Below are 15,911 nucleotides of genomic sequence, written 5' to 3'. Positions count from 1 at the left end.
GCAACCAAAGGCAGCAATCAGCTCAGCTCATGGCTCCCCGCCGTGCGTTTACTGGATGCAGAATGAATTCGGCGAGAGATCTTACAGTGGTTGTACAGGCCACGGCTGCCCTCGCCGCGGCCAGCGAGCCTTCCCCTCCCCCTCCTCGTCGCCGGCGGCCTCGGCTTCGGGTTGTCCCCGAGCACCACCACGTGCCCGGCGTTGCTGCTCGTGCGCCCCTCGTTGCCTCCTAGGGAAGAGGCGAGTGAGATCAGTGCCGTGTCTCACAAACTAGTAGTAGCATGAAGAGCAACTCTGCAAATGGAGGGCGCACGCACCGAAGGGGCTCTTCCGCTTCCGTGACTCCCAGCGGCGGCCCCCCGCCGCGATGTCCTCGACGTCGAGCCGGACGCCGCCATCGCCGTCGTCCGCGTCGCCCCCCGCCTCCGCAGCAGCGGCGCCACCGCCGGCTCTCGCCGCTGGGGGCGACGAGCCGTTGAACCGCTTGAACACCGCCGGGTCCAGAGCGCCCGCGTCGGCCCCGCGCTTCGCCGAGGAGCCCACCGACGAGAACGCGCTCGCCTTCTCCTGCCAGGTCCCGCCGCCATCAAGAACGGAGAAGCGTGACGCAATGGGAAGAACAAGGGCAGATTGATTGGTACCCTGATGGTCTTGTTGGTGACCCTGACGATCTCCCGCTTCGGCGGCGCCGGCGGGGAGTTCGGAATCTCATCGTCCTCCGCTACCGGCGGGTAGGGATTTGGTTCCCCATCGGCGACTCTGGAGGATCCAAGAAACGAAGGCAAGGGTTGAGATCCAAGATGGAGCAAATTTCGGAAGAGGAAAAGATTCTCCTCCACCTGGGCTTGACGAGGAACGATTGTAGGGTGGTCTGGCCGCCGGACGATCGGATCCTGCTCGGGTACGTCTTCTTATTCTGCTTTCTCATTCCGCCTCCCCAAGATTTTGGTCCTCGTCTCTCTCCTTTCTCCTTTCTCTCGTAGAGTAGGAGTGCTGTACTGGACTGGACTAGACTAGACTAGAGTCCGCCCAAATTTGTTGGCGCCAAAGTTCTTAAAAATGCAAGCGCTCCCGCCAGAAATTTTGGGGATAAAATCACTAGGCGCAGCCCATTACCGCCTTCTTGCCAAAGGCCTGTTCTTACGAGTCAAGACTAATATCCACTAAAAAAAGGTTAAGACTAATACGACATAATGAGGCTACGATTAATCATACTCCTACATTACAAATCTTAAGAGATCAATCTGATGCAAAACCGCGAGGGCACAAGATAGTACTACTATTAGTATTTCTTGGCAGGAATGTGTTCATATTTTACTCTACAGACGCAGCAGCGTTGCGTGCTTTCAAGCAATTATTAAGCGAATTAGCGTGGTGCAGCCCCAACGGAGTTCAACACAAACAAGCAGAAAGCAAAAGATAACAACAAGTGAGACACTAGAAAGGAGCAAAGCATTAGCATTTCTTGGCAGGAATGTTACAAGTGCAGAGCTGGAGTTAACATGTTGGCCGCCTACTTTTGGTTCAGGAGCCTGCGGTACATCCAGATGATGAACAAAAGCTGGGCCACAGAGATGACAAGGAGGACGACCACCAAAACCGGGCTGATGCTCCACGTGTTCCCAGAGCCGTGCTTTGCCCTACGGCGGCGATGACGACGGCGGGAGGCCATCCTGTGGTGGTGCTGCATCGAGCTGAGGAACCGAGCTCGCAGGGTGTCCGTGTCGGTGTCTGCCCAAATGGCGGTGTACACCTTTGGTGCCTGATGCGAGTCGTCGGCCTTGATGTCGATGGAGAAATGAGCATTGTCATCGTCGGCGTGGCTGCTGGTGTGGTGTCTGTATGCCATGGTTGCTTCAGTTGTACCGATGGTACAAGAGGGTGTGCACGCGGGCTTCGAATGTGGATCGGTGTTCTTGGATGCTCCAGTAGATGGATGTTCCACTCGCCCAGCCTTGCTTTTGTAGGTAACTTTCTCCGAGGTTTCGTTTGCCATGCGAGGAATTTTCTCGATGGATGCGCCTATGCCACCGCCTGCGCCTGCGAAACTGGCTTCTTGCTTCTTCGGTCCCCGTTGCTTGCGCCAGGCTAAACTTGCAGGCAACATGCAAGGCTCTGAATCGCACGTGGTTTCAGTAGCGCTGCATGCTTTAGATTCTTCGTGATTTGGATTGGCTGGCAAACTGATGCTCCTGTCCTCCATATGACCACCAATGTTATCAACACCAGTACAAGTAGAATCTTTAGTAATACTTACTGTGTGATGAACTTCAAGGATTAAACTGCTATCAATAGTGCCAACAGATTTTGGTGCCACTTCTCTGTCTGATGGAATTTCTGGCATTGTTCTTGCATTTGTGCTTGCACTTGCAGAAGTTGTTGTCACTTTTACCTTGCCGACATTCTTCTGATTAATTGTGTTCGGTGAATGTACAGCGGCGTCAGCATGATCGTCTTCTCTTATGTTGAATGTTACTTGCCTGGAGCGAGCCATGACAGCAGGTGAACTATTTTCAGTTTTATCATTACCAAATACTTTAGAGTCACTGCCTACTACTTGTGTTGGCACCTTACTTGCAGTGTCATGAACTCTCCTGGTCTGTTTACTGATGTTAGCAAAGTCCTCTCCTTTATTCAATGTGCATTTCTCGCTTTGACGTACACTGATGTTTGAATTTTGATCAGTTTCAGTACTGTTGATTACTCGAGACCCTTCACGGACCAAGTTATGACCAACTGCAGCAGCAGATTTGCTAACAGAAGAATCCCCAGCAGCGCCAGCATCAGTATGAACATCCTCTCCCATCTTTGACCTTCTTCGCCTAGTTGCATCAGGACCAGTTTCTTGAGGGGTAACTTTTGACAGCAAGCCTGTATCGTTATTGCCACTACGATCATCTTTAACAACAGGACGCTGTTTATCCACTCGTAAATGGGCTTTAGTTGGATGAGCAGGAAACAGCACAGCTGAATCTGCATCTTCCTCAGTTTCACCCTCTTCAGGAATAACTTCTGCCAGCTTATGTATGCGACGTCGGCTATTTCTCCTTTCTGTGTTCCTATGGGTCACATTGCCTTCAGCCATGGGAGCTCCCTTTTTCACTGCTTTTGAGTCGAAGAAGCCACTGATGTGCATATAACCAGTACCTGAAGCTGCAACCCCAACATCTTGATTGGCATTTCTGTTTTCTGCCAACGCCTCATCAGCACTATCAGAAGCAGCAGTTTCAAGGTTTCCTTGAGCATTCACATTGCTATCAAAGATGTAAGGGCTCTTGGAATAGTATATGTAATCACCGGAACCAGTCGTCGACCCGTGAACCTGTACAATGTCCTTGATCAGGGGCCAGTCTGGGCCATCCACCAGGCTCCTTTTGAGCAGCTTGATCGTGCTTGTGACATCCAGCGAGCGCAGCGTCGCTGCAAGCGCCTTGATCCATCTTGGGATCTCCTGCAACTGATGATCAAATATGCGCACTGCTCGCAGGCTGTCGACGTTCTCCACAGTCTGCAGCACTGGGCAGTGGGATATGCTAAGGTCCTCAAGGGAAGGCATGTCTGATAACTTCTTCAGATCAGGTGCGTTCCAAACGCTCAATTCTCTCAGTGCAATAATGTCCTCCACAGCCTCGAGACTCGCCATGTCCACTATGCGCAGCTCCACCAGGGATGTCACGTGTCTGAGGCCGCCAGGCAGGCGTCGCAGCTCAGGGCAGCTCTCGAGTTGCATCGCCTGCAAAGAGGGCAACGCTCCTGCCTCGATATCCATCCATGTTTCAAGCTTACGTAATCCTTGCAAGCGCAGGTTCTCGAGCTTTGGAAAAGGTACCTCAGGGTGGTGGCATTTGCCCATGAACTCTGCATCGATTGACGTGAGAGCTGAAGAATCGACAATGCTCAACGATCTCAGCTCTGGCATCAGGCCTAGTGGAGGGAGGGACTGGCACAAGTTGCACCCGATGATGTGGAGGTGGCGAAGATTTGGGAGGGAAATGTCTGAGAGCCAGCTGGGGAACTTGGCCCCAAAATAGCCGGCAATCTTCAGCGACTCGAGGCACGGTGGAGGGTTGAGCTCTTCAAGCACATCCTCGATCTTCCTGACAGCCGTTGGTGTCTGCGGCTGACTCACAGTGTCGTCGCTGCATGACAGCGCGAGCTCCCTGAGGCTCATCTTGCTGGCAAGTGCCACTTCAGCTGCCTCAGACCGACCGGGGGACCTCTCGAGCTTGTGCACATGGAGTATCCTCAGCTGGCACAAGTGCTTGAGCTCAGCCAGAGGCCACCCGCCCCTGTCCTCTTTGCTGGCCACGGCGAAGCACTGGAGCGACGTGAGGCTTCTCAGCTGGCCTACCCTGAACGCCGCGGCGGCGATCGTCGTTCCAGCCAGGTCAAGGTCTCTGAGCCTCCTCAGGTGCTTCATGCCTTTGGGCAGAGCATGCAGTGACTTGCACTCCCTCAGCAGCAAGAAGTTCAGGCTCCACAGGTTGCCGATGGACTCTGGAACCGCCTGTATCCCCGTCCGGGACAGGTTGAGGAGCCTCAGGTGAACCATATTCCCCAGAGTCTCTGGGATGAGCTCAATTCCTGTTTCACTCAGGTCGAGGACTCGCAGCTGATGATGCAGCCTCGTGAAGATGTTTCCTTCGGTTGCCAGTGGGTTCCTGGGAAGCAGCAGCGTTCTTATCCTCTCCGAATTCAGGATGCTCTCTGGTATCGTAGCCATGTTTCTTCCTGGAAGGGAGACGCGCCGTGGCCTGAAGGAGGTGTCGCCGTCGTCGGGCAGCCGCTGGCCGTCGCCGGTGAAGCCCTCGCCTTGCAGGAGCAGCTGCGCCAGAGCATGCAGCGCTTCGTGCATCGTGCATCCGCGCACGTCTTCCTGCGTCGTCTGGAGAAGGTTCCTGCCGACGAGCTCATCGTAGTACCCCTCGGCTACCTCCTCGACGGAGGCGCCGCTCCTGGTCTGCACCAAGCGCTCGGCCATCCAGTGCTGCACGAGCACCTGCCTCTCGACGGTGTAGCCCGGGGGGGACAGCGAGCAGTACAGGAAGCATTGCTTCAGGTGGTGCGGCAGGTCATCGTAGCACAGGTACAGCGCCTTCATGGCGTCGTCCGGCAGCCCCTTCACCGACCACGCGGGGCTCGCGAGCACCTCGCCCCACACGTCGGCGCTGGCCTCCCGTGTTCTCAGCACGCCGGCGACCGCCTTGATGGCCAGAGGGATGCCGCCGCACTTCTCGACGAGCCTTTCGCCGACGCCCTCCAGCTGGCTCTCGTCGTCAGCCACGCACGCCGCCGTGCGGAGCAGCAGCCAGCCGTCGTCGGTGCTGAGCCTCTTCACCCGGTGGACAAGGCTGGCGCCCATCTCGCGGGCAGTGCTGCCGCGCCGCGCTGTGACCAGCACCTTGCCGCCGCGGCCCAGTGGGTTCTGCAGCACGTCCTCCCACACCCCGCCGTACCACACGTCGTCGACCACGAGCAGGAACCTCTTGTTCGCCACCAGGCCTGTCAGCATTGCCTGGAGGTCGGCGACGCTCTCGCCGCCCTTGGTGTCGCCCCCAAAGGCGTCGATGACCTGCGAGAGCAGGCCGGCCTCCGTGTACCCTCTGGAGAGGCGAACCCATGAGGTTGTCCCGAAGCTGCAACGCACCCTCGCGCTCTCGTACACCATCCTCGCGAGCCTGGTCTTGCCGAGGCCGTCCGGTCCGACGATGGCGACGACCTCGCATGTGGCTGGCCTGCCCGTCTGCGTCAGCCGATCGACGAGCAGGCGGGCGTCGTCTTCGATCCTTGTGCCGACGATGCCTGGATCAGTTGGCTGGCGCCTCAGCAACGTCCGCGTATGGACGGTGGGATCGGCCGTGTACGCCGCGTGGAGCTGCAGCCGCCGCTGCTTCCTCAGGACCGCCTGCAGGTTCCGGTCCACGCGCTTGAGGTCGGCGGCGATGTCGCCGTGGGGCTCGGCGTCCTCGCAGCAGGAGGATAGCAGCCAAGGCAGAGCCTGCACGCCATGACGAGAGCACAAGGTAATAATTAATTAACAAAACCTGCAATGCAATGCAACAGTGTGATCTTAGTTTGTTCAAGTCAGAGGCAGTAATCTCGCCTGCTGCTGCTGCGGCGGCTGCTTGGGTTCCCTGCCCCCGAGCCGGCGCGCGGCGACCCTGCACCGGTCGACGGCGCCGTCTGCCTCGTACGCCGCGGCGCGTACCTCGGCGAGCCACCGCGCGGTGGCCTCGTCCCCGCCCGCCGCCTGCGCCTCGGCGTCGCCCAGCACGGCGGCCACGCTCTCCAGCCTCGCCGCCAGCTTCCTCGCGGCCGCCGCGACGCCCAGCTCCTGCGCCACCTCCCGTTCCACCACGCCGCGCCACCGCGCCGCGGTGTCCGGCACGAACGCGCCGAGCACCACGGCCATGTCAACCGCCTCCGATCACGACGTCGTCTACCCTCGCCGAGACAATTGTTTCGTTCGTTTGTGTTTGTTTATGGAATTGATTTGTTCGTTGGATGGAAGAGAATAAAGAGGATCACCTACGCACGAAGTCAACTACTAGGAACTAATAATTCAGAATGTAATTGCGTCCCGGGGATCGCGTCATGATGAGCATACACTTGGAATAGTTCCAGCCTACTAAGATGAGGGCCACGCTGTATTAAGGAAATGACCTTTATATATTCCCTCGAAAAAAAGGAAATGACCTTTATATTAAGGCCCAGCTAACTGAATTTTAGAATCGGGTCAGTCGACAGAATTGTACAGAGGAAACAGAAATCGACTACCCCAAATTCAAAGTCAGTTGATCAAGCCTAGCTCAACTTCTGTGCCCTCTGACTTTTTTTTCTTTTGCGTTCCGGCTTTCTTCTGCCTTCTTCTTCTGAGTTAATGGGCTCGACCCGTTAGCCGACTTGGACCGGGAACTCAGCTCCAGCACCGCACACGCTTTCATTTCCGGACACGGTGTTTTGGCTCTTAGGTGCATATGCATTTATTGTCTAAATACATATTTTGAAAAGTTGAAATATTAGAAACAAAAATCCCGCGGGTATATCTGGACATTCTATGTGCATGCACAAAATTTCGGTGAAAAACGACGTCTTTTGTGACTTGTGTAAAAAAATAAAGAAATGCCTCGTGAATAGTTATAATGAAGCATCAGAAATTGTCTTTTTTACACAAGCCACAAAAAACCTCGTTTTTCACCGAAAACTTTGTGCACGCACATAGAATGTCCGGGTATACATGCGGAATTTTTGTTCGGAATTTTTTAATTTTTCAAAATGTGTATTAGACAATGGGTGCATATGCACCTAGGAGCCATAGCCAATTTCCGTTCATTTCATTCCTTCTTTCACCTTCTTCCTCCTTCTACCCTAACAACGCCGCCATGGAGGAGAACTCAGATCCAAAATAGAAGAACAAGGAACTGAAGAAGAATTTTTTTCCCATTTGTTGTTTTCCTTTCTTGAGATCAATTTGGGCCAGGAAAAAAAGGTTTAGTTCAACTTTTTCAGATCTTGAAATAAAAAATATATAGGGTAATCCCTTGAATTTCACACATTATTAGACCAATAAAATCATTCACAACGACCCTAAAGACACAATCTAATTCTGAAACTAAAAAAAAGACAGAGATGTTTTAACATCCTAAGTACAAAAACAGTTACTGAATTCAGAAGACTGAAATTTTTTGTAGAGTTGAATGAATTATATGGTAACTTGTTACCCTTCCTAAGAACAAAAGCATAGACTGAAACTAACAAAAGACAGGGAAACCTGTTCAACAAAAGACAAAATAAATAACTAGAACTAAAATAAACATAAATGTTTTCAAGAGTAGAAATGATTTATCGAGTAGAATGAATAATAGGGAGACTAGTTACCCTACTTAAAACAAAATCCAGACTGAAACTAAATAGACAGAAATGTTTTCTAGATTTGAATGAATTAGAGGGAAACCTGTTACCACCTAAAGAAAAAAAATCAGTAACTGAAACTAAATAGTATAGCTACAAGAGGTGCTTACATGAATAGTGGCCAAATTTCCAGAAAGTGCAAAGCACAAAATTGCTCCAATGAAGTGCTCGCAAGCACACTGCAAAAAGAAAGCAAAATTATGCAACTCAACAATGAAAAACATTTGCAAAACAAAGCAATGATAGAAACTAGAGAAATAATATCATTTTACATTTTTTTACCTGTTATTGTAGAAATGTTATCATTTTTATTTGTGTCCCACTAAACCATATGTACTTGCATTGCTTAATTTGCAGATTCCAGATTTTGCAAAAACAAGGGACAAACAAGTAGCAGCATGACGTCAAGATTTGCATGATCAGACAAAGGTAATTTTTGCATGCAGAACCTCAAACACCTGCTATGAAAACAAAGGCATACTATCATGTGCATAAGTTGCTTCGTCGGATTTTTTGTAAACCCTGTTCAAGAATTCGTCCGATTAACCAGCTAACTTCCCAATTAATTCCTACTCATAGGGTTACCGAGTAGCCAATAAACTGACAAATGGCCGATTAACTTGCCGATTAGCCTATTAATCCCTTACTTGCCAGCCAACCGAGCAGCTACCAGTTAACGATTTCCTCAACAATAATGAAAAGTAAAAATTGCTTGGTCAAATAACAAAAGTTGTACACATTGGTCACCAGTGAGGACAACGTCAGCATGTAGGAAGACCACAACAAAGCATGGTAAGTAAACACTTTGCATTGAGGCACATTATACTTTCATTTAGGCGAAACATCATTTTTTTTGCAGGTGCCTAAAAATTGAGAAAAAGCATACAAGCAAGTGCATTATAAAAAAAATGCATTCGACCAAAGCATTCAGGTTAGTATAAATTCTGTGAATTGAATAAGTTCATTGAATATGTAATATATATATATATATATATATATATATATATATATATATATATATATATATATATATATATAAAGTATCAAGTTTCCTTAATTTGCATAATTTCACTTGCAGGACACACTTCTTGCACATAAGAATGGCGAGCAAGAAGGTCAAGATTACATAGCAATGCACAATGAGCTCACCAAAGAGGTATGCTTAGACACATTCACATAACAACAAATGAAAAAAAACCTAAATCAGCTTTTCTTATTATGTTATCTATCTTACAGAATGTAAGTCAAGTTTAAGATGGAAAACACAATTATCAACTAATGTATGAGCAAGGACAAGCAGGGCTTCGGTCTTACACAACACTAATGCAACAAATGACTGTCATGATCCATCTTTAGAGTGACGACATGGGCCTATTCAAAGCTTCACTTCCCTGTTACAAGGAGGCTTATTATCACAGGTACGCAAAATTTGAAAACAAACTTACATACCAAGAAATAATCACTTGCTCATAACGTTTGGAAAACATTAATAAAAAATCAAAAGATAACCATTTTCAGGAGGACCATTGGATGGCATGACTACCAACAATAGAACACTATCACAAAGAAGAAACTCAGAATGCAGAAGAAGCCACCAGAAATGATCAGTGGGAAAACAATTCTATACCTGAAGAAGAAGATTTTGAAGTAGATTGTGATGAAGAACAGTCTGGTCCTGATGATGATACCGGTGAATCTGAAAGTGGTGGCAATGAAAGTGATGCGGGGGAAGAGTACGTGGAAGACATTGAAACTGGTGGCAATGAAAGTGATGCAGAGGAATAGTATATGCAAAACAATGCAACTGATGGTCATATGGATAGAGAATATCTTGATTTAAATTTGCAACAAACATAGCTAAATTGGAACAATATTGATTCACTCAGAGAACAAAAAATATATTATGTCGACTACACAAAGTGAAGATGTTTCGCACAACCAGCAGAATGCATTGCAAGGCCCTGACTATGTAGAAACAACACAACAGATACTAATGACACAAGTGGAAGTGATGAACCAGATTCTGAAAATGAGGCAAAGCATATTGCTCAAACAGAGAAAGTTAATGAACAAATCATCCGTACTGTTCTATTGGCAGACTCTGATAGAGAGGATCAAGGGGAGGATGATTCAGAAAATATCATCAAACAGATTTCAGCTGAAGTAAACGGGACTGATAATATCGAAATAAATATCTCAGGAGGATATAGACATATTCTTGTAGAATGGAAGTATAGAGAAGGCATTGATACATAACCAAGAAGATGAGAGCAACCATATGCCATCTCTGGACATGACATTTGAAACTGATGTTCATGCACACATATTCTATAATGAGTATGCAACTATCACAAGATTTTTAGTACAGAAAGTTACAAACCATCACTGCGGGAAAAAAGTGCTGATAATAACAAAATGACAGGGATTACAATGAAGTGTAATAGGTATGGCGAGCCTAGAAACAGGAGGAAACCAACAACTAAAGGGTCTAAAATAAGGAAGTATAAAATGAGTAAGAATGCACCAACTGATCTAGAGAACACAACAGACAGAAGAAGGAACTACACAATCAAGACAGGGTGTCAAGCTCAGATGCTAGTTATCTGGAAAGTTAAAATTGGTCGGTGGGTAGTGACAAGGTTCATAATTAAGCACAATCATGAGTTTCATCCGCCAGGCGAAGTAAGGTTCCTACGATCACACTCATACAAGACCGTAGAGGAGAAAGAATTGATCAAAACATACAAAAGGGTCAACATACCAACAAGAAAAATAATGGCAATACTTGCATTCTTACGAGGTAGAGGACTGACATCATTGCCTTACATAGTAAAGCAAATAAGCAATATGGGCACAAAGATGAGAAGAGACTATGGAGTGAATGATATGATGTAGGTTGTTTCATTCTTTGAGAAGAAAAAAATAAGAAGATCCTTTATTCTTCTACTCATTCAAGGTAGACCTGGAAAAGAATGTGATACACATATTTTGGTCAGATGGAGCAGGCAGAAGGAACTATGATCTGTATGGAGATATTCTGAGCTTTGACACAATGTACAAAACAAACAAGTATGACCTAAGGTTCGCACCATTTGTAGGAATAAATGGACATGGCGCAACTGCTTATTTGCATGTGGTTTGATTCAAGATGAAAAGAGGGAAACATTTGAGTGGTTGTTCAATACATTCGTAAAGTGCATGGGAGGGAAAGCTCCAAAGTCAGTCATAACAAAACGAGATGTCGCGATGAAAAAGGGAGTACCTAAGTGCTTCCCAAATTGCAATCACAGAGATTGTTTGTTCCACATACTAACAAAGGCACAGAATAAATCTAGGAGGACTTTTGGAACAAATGAGCATTTGAAAGCATAGTTCCATGACATAATCCTAAACTCACAGACCATAGAGGAGTTTGAGCAACTCTGGCCAGAAATGATTGAACATCACAAGGTACAACATATCAAATACTTCAGTATAATGTGAAAGAACAGAAGGAGATTTGTACATGTCTACTTCAAGAACCATTCCTATCCATTCATCCAGACAACAACAAGAAGCGAAGGAACAAATGTTGTTTTCAAGGCAAATGTGGGTTCAAGTTACAGTGTTGTGGCTTTCATGACAGAGTATGGCAGAATTTCCCAATGTATCAAAGAGAAGAGGAAAGAAAATGATGCACTAACAAGAAGAAATTCACCAACAATGTGGGGTGATTGGCATTGGAAAAACAAGCATCCAAATTATATAACAGAGGCATTTTCTACAAATTTCAACAGGAGCTAATGAATGCAACTAAATTTCATATGGTAGAAGTGGAAAAGAACAGGTAGTATGAGGTATACAAGTCACCAACGCAAGCATTCTATGAATACAATCCTAGAACATTCATAGTCATGGTTGACAGAGATTATAATACCTTCACTTACATCTGTGCTAAGTTTGAAAAAGATGGGATGCTCTGTGATACGTCTCCGTAGTATCTATATTTTTTGATTGTTTCATGCCAATATTATACAACTTTTACATACTTTTGGCAACTTTTTATATGATTTATTGGACTAACCTATTGATCCAGTGCCCAGTGCCAGTTCCTGTTTTCTGCATGTTTTTTGTATCGCAGAGTATCCATATCAAACGAAGTCCAAATGCAATAAAATTTCATGGAGAATTATTTTGGAATATTTGTGATTTTTGGGGGTTGGAATCACCGCAAACGGAGGCCCACACAGCCCACAAGACACCAGGGCGCGCCAGAGGCCTCTGGCGCGCGGTGGTGGGTTCTGCCCTCCTCGAACGTGGGTTGGAGCTCTACTTCGGGCGCAAGGAAGCTTATATCTGAAAAAAAATAATGTTAAAATCTCAGTGCAATCGGAGTTACGGATCTCCGGGAATATAAGAAACGGTTTTCGACCAGATCTGGGAACGCGAAACAGAAGAGAACAGAGAGGGAGATCCAATCTTGGAGGGGCTCCCGCCCCTCCGCCGCCATGGAGACCAAGGACCAGAGGGGGAACTCTCCTCCCCATCTAGGGGGGAGGCCAAGGATGAAGAAGAAGTAGGGGGGCTCTCTCTCCCCCTCGCTTCCGGTGGCGCCGGAGTGTAACCGGGGCAACGATCGGGAAGGCGATCTACATCAACAATCTTGGTACCGTCAACACCAACTTTCTCCCCCTCTATGCAGCGGTGTAACACCTCTTCCTCCCGCTGTAATCTCTACTTAAACATGGTGCTCAACTCCATATATTATTTCCCAATGATCTATGGTTATCCTATGATGTTTGAGTAGATCCATTTTGTCCTGTGGGTTAATTGTGATCTTGGTTGGTATGATTGTATATTTATGGTGCTGTCCTACGGTGCCCTCCGTTCTCGCGCAAACGTGAGGGGGCCCCGCTGTAGGGTGTTGCAATATGTTTATGGTTTGCTTATGGTGGGTTGCGAGAGTGACAGAAACTTAAACCCGAGTAGGTGGGGTATGACGTATGGGAATAAAGAGGACTTGATACTTAATGCTATGGTTGGGTTTCACGACCTTAATGATCTTTAGTAGTTGCGGATGCTTGCTAGAGTTCCAATCATAAGTGCATATGATCCAAGTAGAGAAAGTATGTTAGCTCATGCCTCTCCCTCATATAAAATTACAAGAATGATTACCGGTACTTGTTATCGATTGCCTAGGGACAAATAAATTTCTTGTTGACACAAACCCTTTTACTAAACACCTAACTTTTATTATCTTGCAAAGTACTTATAGTTTTATTCTTGCAAAGTAGTTCTAGCATCACACCTACAAAATAGTTTCATACTTGTTTCCGGTAAAGCGAACGTCAAGTGTGCGTAGAGTTGTATCGGTGGTCGATAGAACTTGAGGGAATATTTGTTCTACCTTTAGCTCTTCGTTGGGTTCGACACTCTTATTTATCAAAAAAGGCTACAAACGACCCCCTATACTTGTGGGTTATCAAGACCTTTTTCTGGCACCGTTGCCGGGGAGCAATAGCGCGGGGTGAATATTCTCGTGTGTGCTTGTTTGCTTTATCACCAAGTAGTTTTTATTTCTTGTTCTAAGTTGTTCTCTATCTTTTGTTATGGATATGGAACACGAAACACCAAAAAAAAATTAGTGGTACTTGCTACTCATGGAGATGGGGAACCTCCTAAAACTCTCGATGCTCGTTATGTGAGAGATATTATGCACTACTTTGATAATCCTGAGAAAACCCCATTCAACTATATAATGGGAGGAACGTTGGATCAACGTGAATACTTTAGGGATTATTGCTTGACTCATAAAGGGAAATTGTTATGGGATCAAATTCATATGTTGCATTGGTATGCTCGGGAGCTATGCTTGAGATATGATTATACTTGTTGCTCTAGGATGAATGCTCCACATCTTCCCTTTTCATGTGAATTTAATGATAATGAAACCTTAGCTTCTTATGCTAATGGTATATATGATTACTATGATGTGGAATGGATAGAAGAATTTGTTGCTTTTAAGGGTGCATACGAAATTGAATCTTTGTTTGAAAAGTTTGAAGATTTTGATGATTCAGTTTATAGACCTGAAAATCTTGATATCCTTAAATATTGCTATGATAATTATAAATACAATTATGATATTGATGTATTTGTTGAGAATAACTCCGCTGTCCAAGAAAAGACTAATATTTTCCAGGAGTCTATGGAAGAAGAAATTGATGAAACTGCGACCTCATTGGAGGAAAAAGATGATGAGGAGAGCGAAGAACAAATGGAGGAAGAACGGATTGATCACCCGTGCTCACCTTCTAATGAGAGTAACTCTTCAACTCATACATTGTTCAATGTCCCTTCGTTCTTACCGAAGGATGAATGCCATGATAATTGCTATGATCCCATTGATTCGTTTGAAATATCCCTTTTTGATGAACTTGATGCTTGTTATGCTTGTGGCCAAGATGCCAATATGAATTATGCTTATGGAGATGAACTTGCTATAGTTCCTTATGTTAAGAATGAAATTGTTGCTATTGCACCCACACATGATAGTCCTATTATCTTTTTGAATTCTCCAAACTACACTATATCGGAGAAGTTTGCTCTTATTAAGGATTATGTTGATGGGCTGCATTTTGCTACTACACATGATGATTTTGATGAATATAATATGCATGTGCTTGCTGCTCCTACTTGCAATTATTATGAGAGAGGAACTATGTCTCCGTCTCTTTATGTTTCCGACACGAAAAAGTTGCAAGAAACTGCTTATGCTATGTATTGGCCTTTACTTGATGTGCATGAATTGTTCTTGTATGACATGCCGATGCATAGGAAGAGAGTTAGACTTCGTCATTGCTTGATATATGTTGCTTTGTGCTCACTACTAAATGCTAAATCATTGTTAATTAAAAATGGCTTTGATATACCTTAGGATCCGGGTGGATTCATTACTTGAGCACTTTATGCCTAGCTTAATGGCTTTAAAAAAAGCGCTGCCAGGGAGACAACCCGGAAGTTTTAGAGAGTCATTTATTTCTGTTGAGTGCTTTTATAAAGTTTAATAACAAAAAAATATAGAGGGGAACTTCAAACTTTTCACAAAAGAGAAGCGATTGGAAGTTATGCATTGGAGAAGTGAGGGTCGACCTTGAGCACTAGTGTTCATGCTCATGGAAAAATGTAGAATTTTTCATGAATATTCTCACAAAAATAATTATCCTCTTGTAAAATTCCATTGTATTATGAAAATAATGTGCCAAGATTTGCCTTTAGGATGTTTATATAGATTGCTTGCTGGTTTGTGCGGTGCAAAACAGAAACTTTGGCTGTAGTGCGCGATTTTACATTTTTTACGGGAACATCAAACGGTTATGAAACTTTTTGCACTGTATTTATATACAAATTGTTTATTTTTACTATTTGTTTCAGAATTTTTGGAGTACCAGAAGTATGGTGAATGTTCAGATTACTACAGACTGTCCTGTTTAAGACAGATTCTGTTTTTGATGCATTGGTTTGCTCGTTTTGATGAAACTATCGATTCTACCAGTGGATTAAGCCATGAAAAAGTTATATTACAGTAGTTACAATGCAAAAACAAAATATGAATTGGTTTGCAACAGTACTTAGAGTAGTGATTTTCTTTATTATACTAACGGATCTTTCCGAACTTTCTGTTGAGTTTTGTGTGGATGAAGTGATCAAAGATTGAGGAGGTTTTGATATGAGGAGGAGGAGGAGAGGCAAGAGATCAAGCTTGGGGATGCCCAAGGAACCCCAAGTAAATATTCAAGGAGACTCAAGTGTCTAAGCTTGGGCATGCCCCGGAAGGCATCCCATCTTTCTTCAACAAGTATCGTTATGTTTTCGGTTTCGTTTCGTTCATGTGATATGTGCAAATCTTGGAGCGTCTTTTGCATTTAGTTTTTCCCTTTTTCTTTTATGCACCATGCTGGTATGAGATAGTCCATGGTTGATTTATAGAATGCTCATTGCACTTCACTTATATCTTTTGA

At 45.7% G+C, this 15,911-nt stretch overlaps 2 protein-coding genes and 1 long non-coding RNA gene across 3 annotated transcripts; 1 reads left to right on the top strand and 2 right to left on the bottom strand.

Moving 5' to 3' along the window:
* Positions 1–81: 81 nt before the first annotated feature.
* LOC109775265 (uncharacterized) lies at positions 82–7,086 on the bottom strand. The gene is given in 7 exon segments (XM_040401850.1): positions 82–229; positions 318–325; positions 460–608; positions 611–759; positions 1,518–5,998; positions 6,711–6,718; positions 6,815–7,086. Coding segments are annotated over 7 exon segments (5,112 nt in total). The 5' UTR covers positions 6,984–7,086.
* On the bottom strand, positions 5,981–6,514 carry LOC141042488 (uncharacterized). Its single transcript, XM_073510973.1, has one exon. The coding sequence runs from the start codon at positions 6,410–6,412 to the stop codon at positions 6,080–6,082; it is 333 nt and encodes a 110-aa protein (XP_073367074.1). The 5' UTR covers positions 6,413–6,514; the 3' UTR covers positions 5,981–6,079.
* A 98-nt stretch (positions 7,087–7,184) lies between the features above and the next one.
* On the top strand, positions 7,185–12,696 carry LOC120975027 (uncharacterized). The gene is made up of 4 exons (XR_006671191.2): positions 7,185–8,842; positions 8,990–9,067; positions 9,148–9,329; positions 9,430–12,696. It is a non-coding gene; the product is annotated as an uncharacterized lncRNA (long non-coding RNA).
* The last annotated feature ends 3,215 nt before the right edge of the window (positions 12,697–15,911 follow it).

This window comes from Aegilops tauschii, chromosome 1 (genome assembly GCF_002575655.3).
Source record: "Aegilops tauschii subsp. strangulata cultivar AL8/78 chromosome 1, Aet v6.0, whole genome shotgun sequence".
Classification (NCBI taxonomy): Eukaryota; Viridiplantae; Streptophyta; class Magnoliopsida; order Poales; family Poaceae; genus Aegilops; species Aegilops tauschii.
This window is presented reverse-complemented; position numbering and strand designations above follow the sequence as displayed.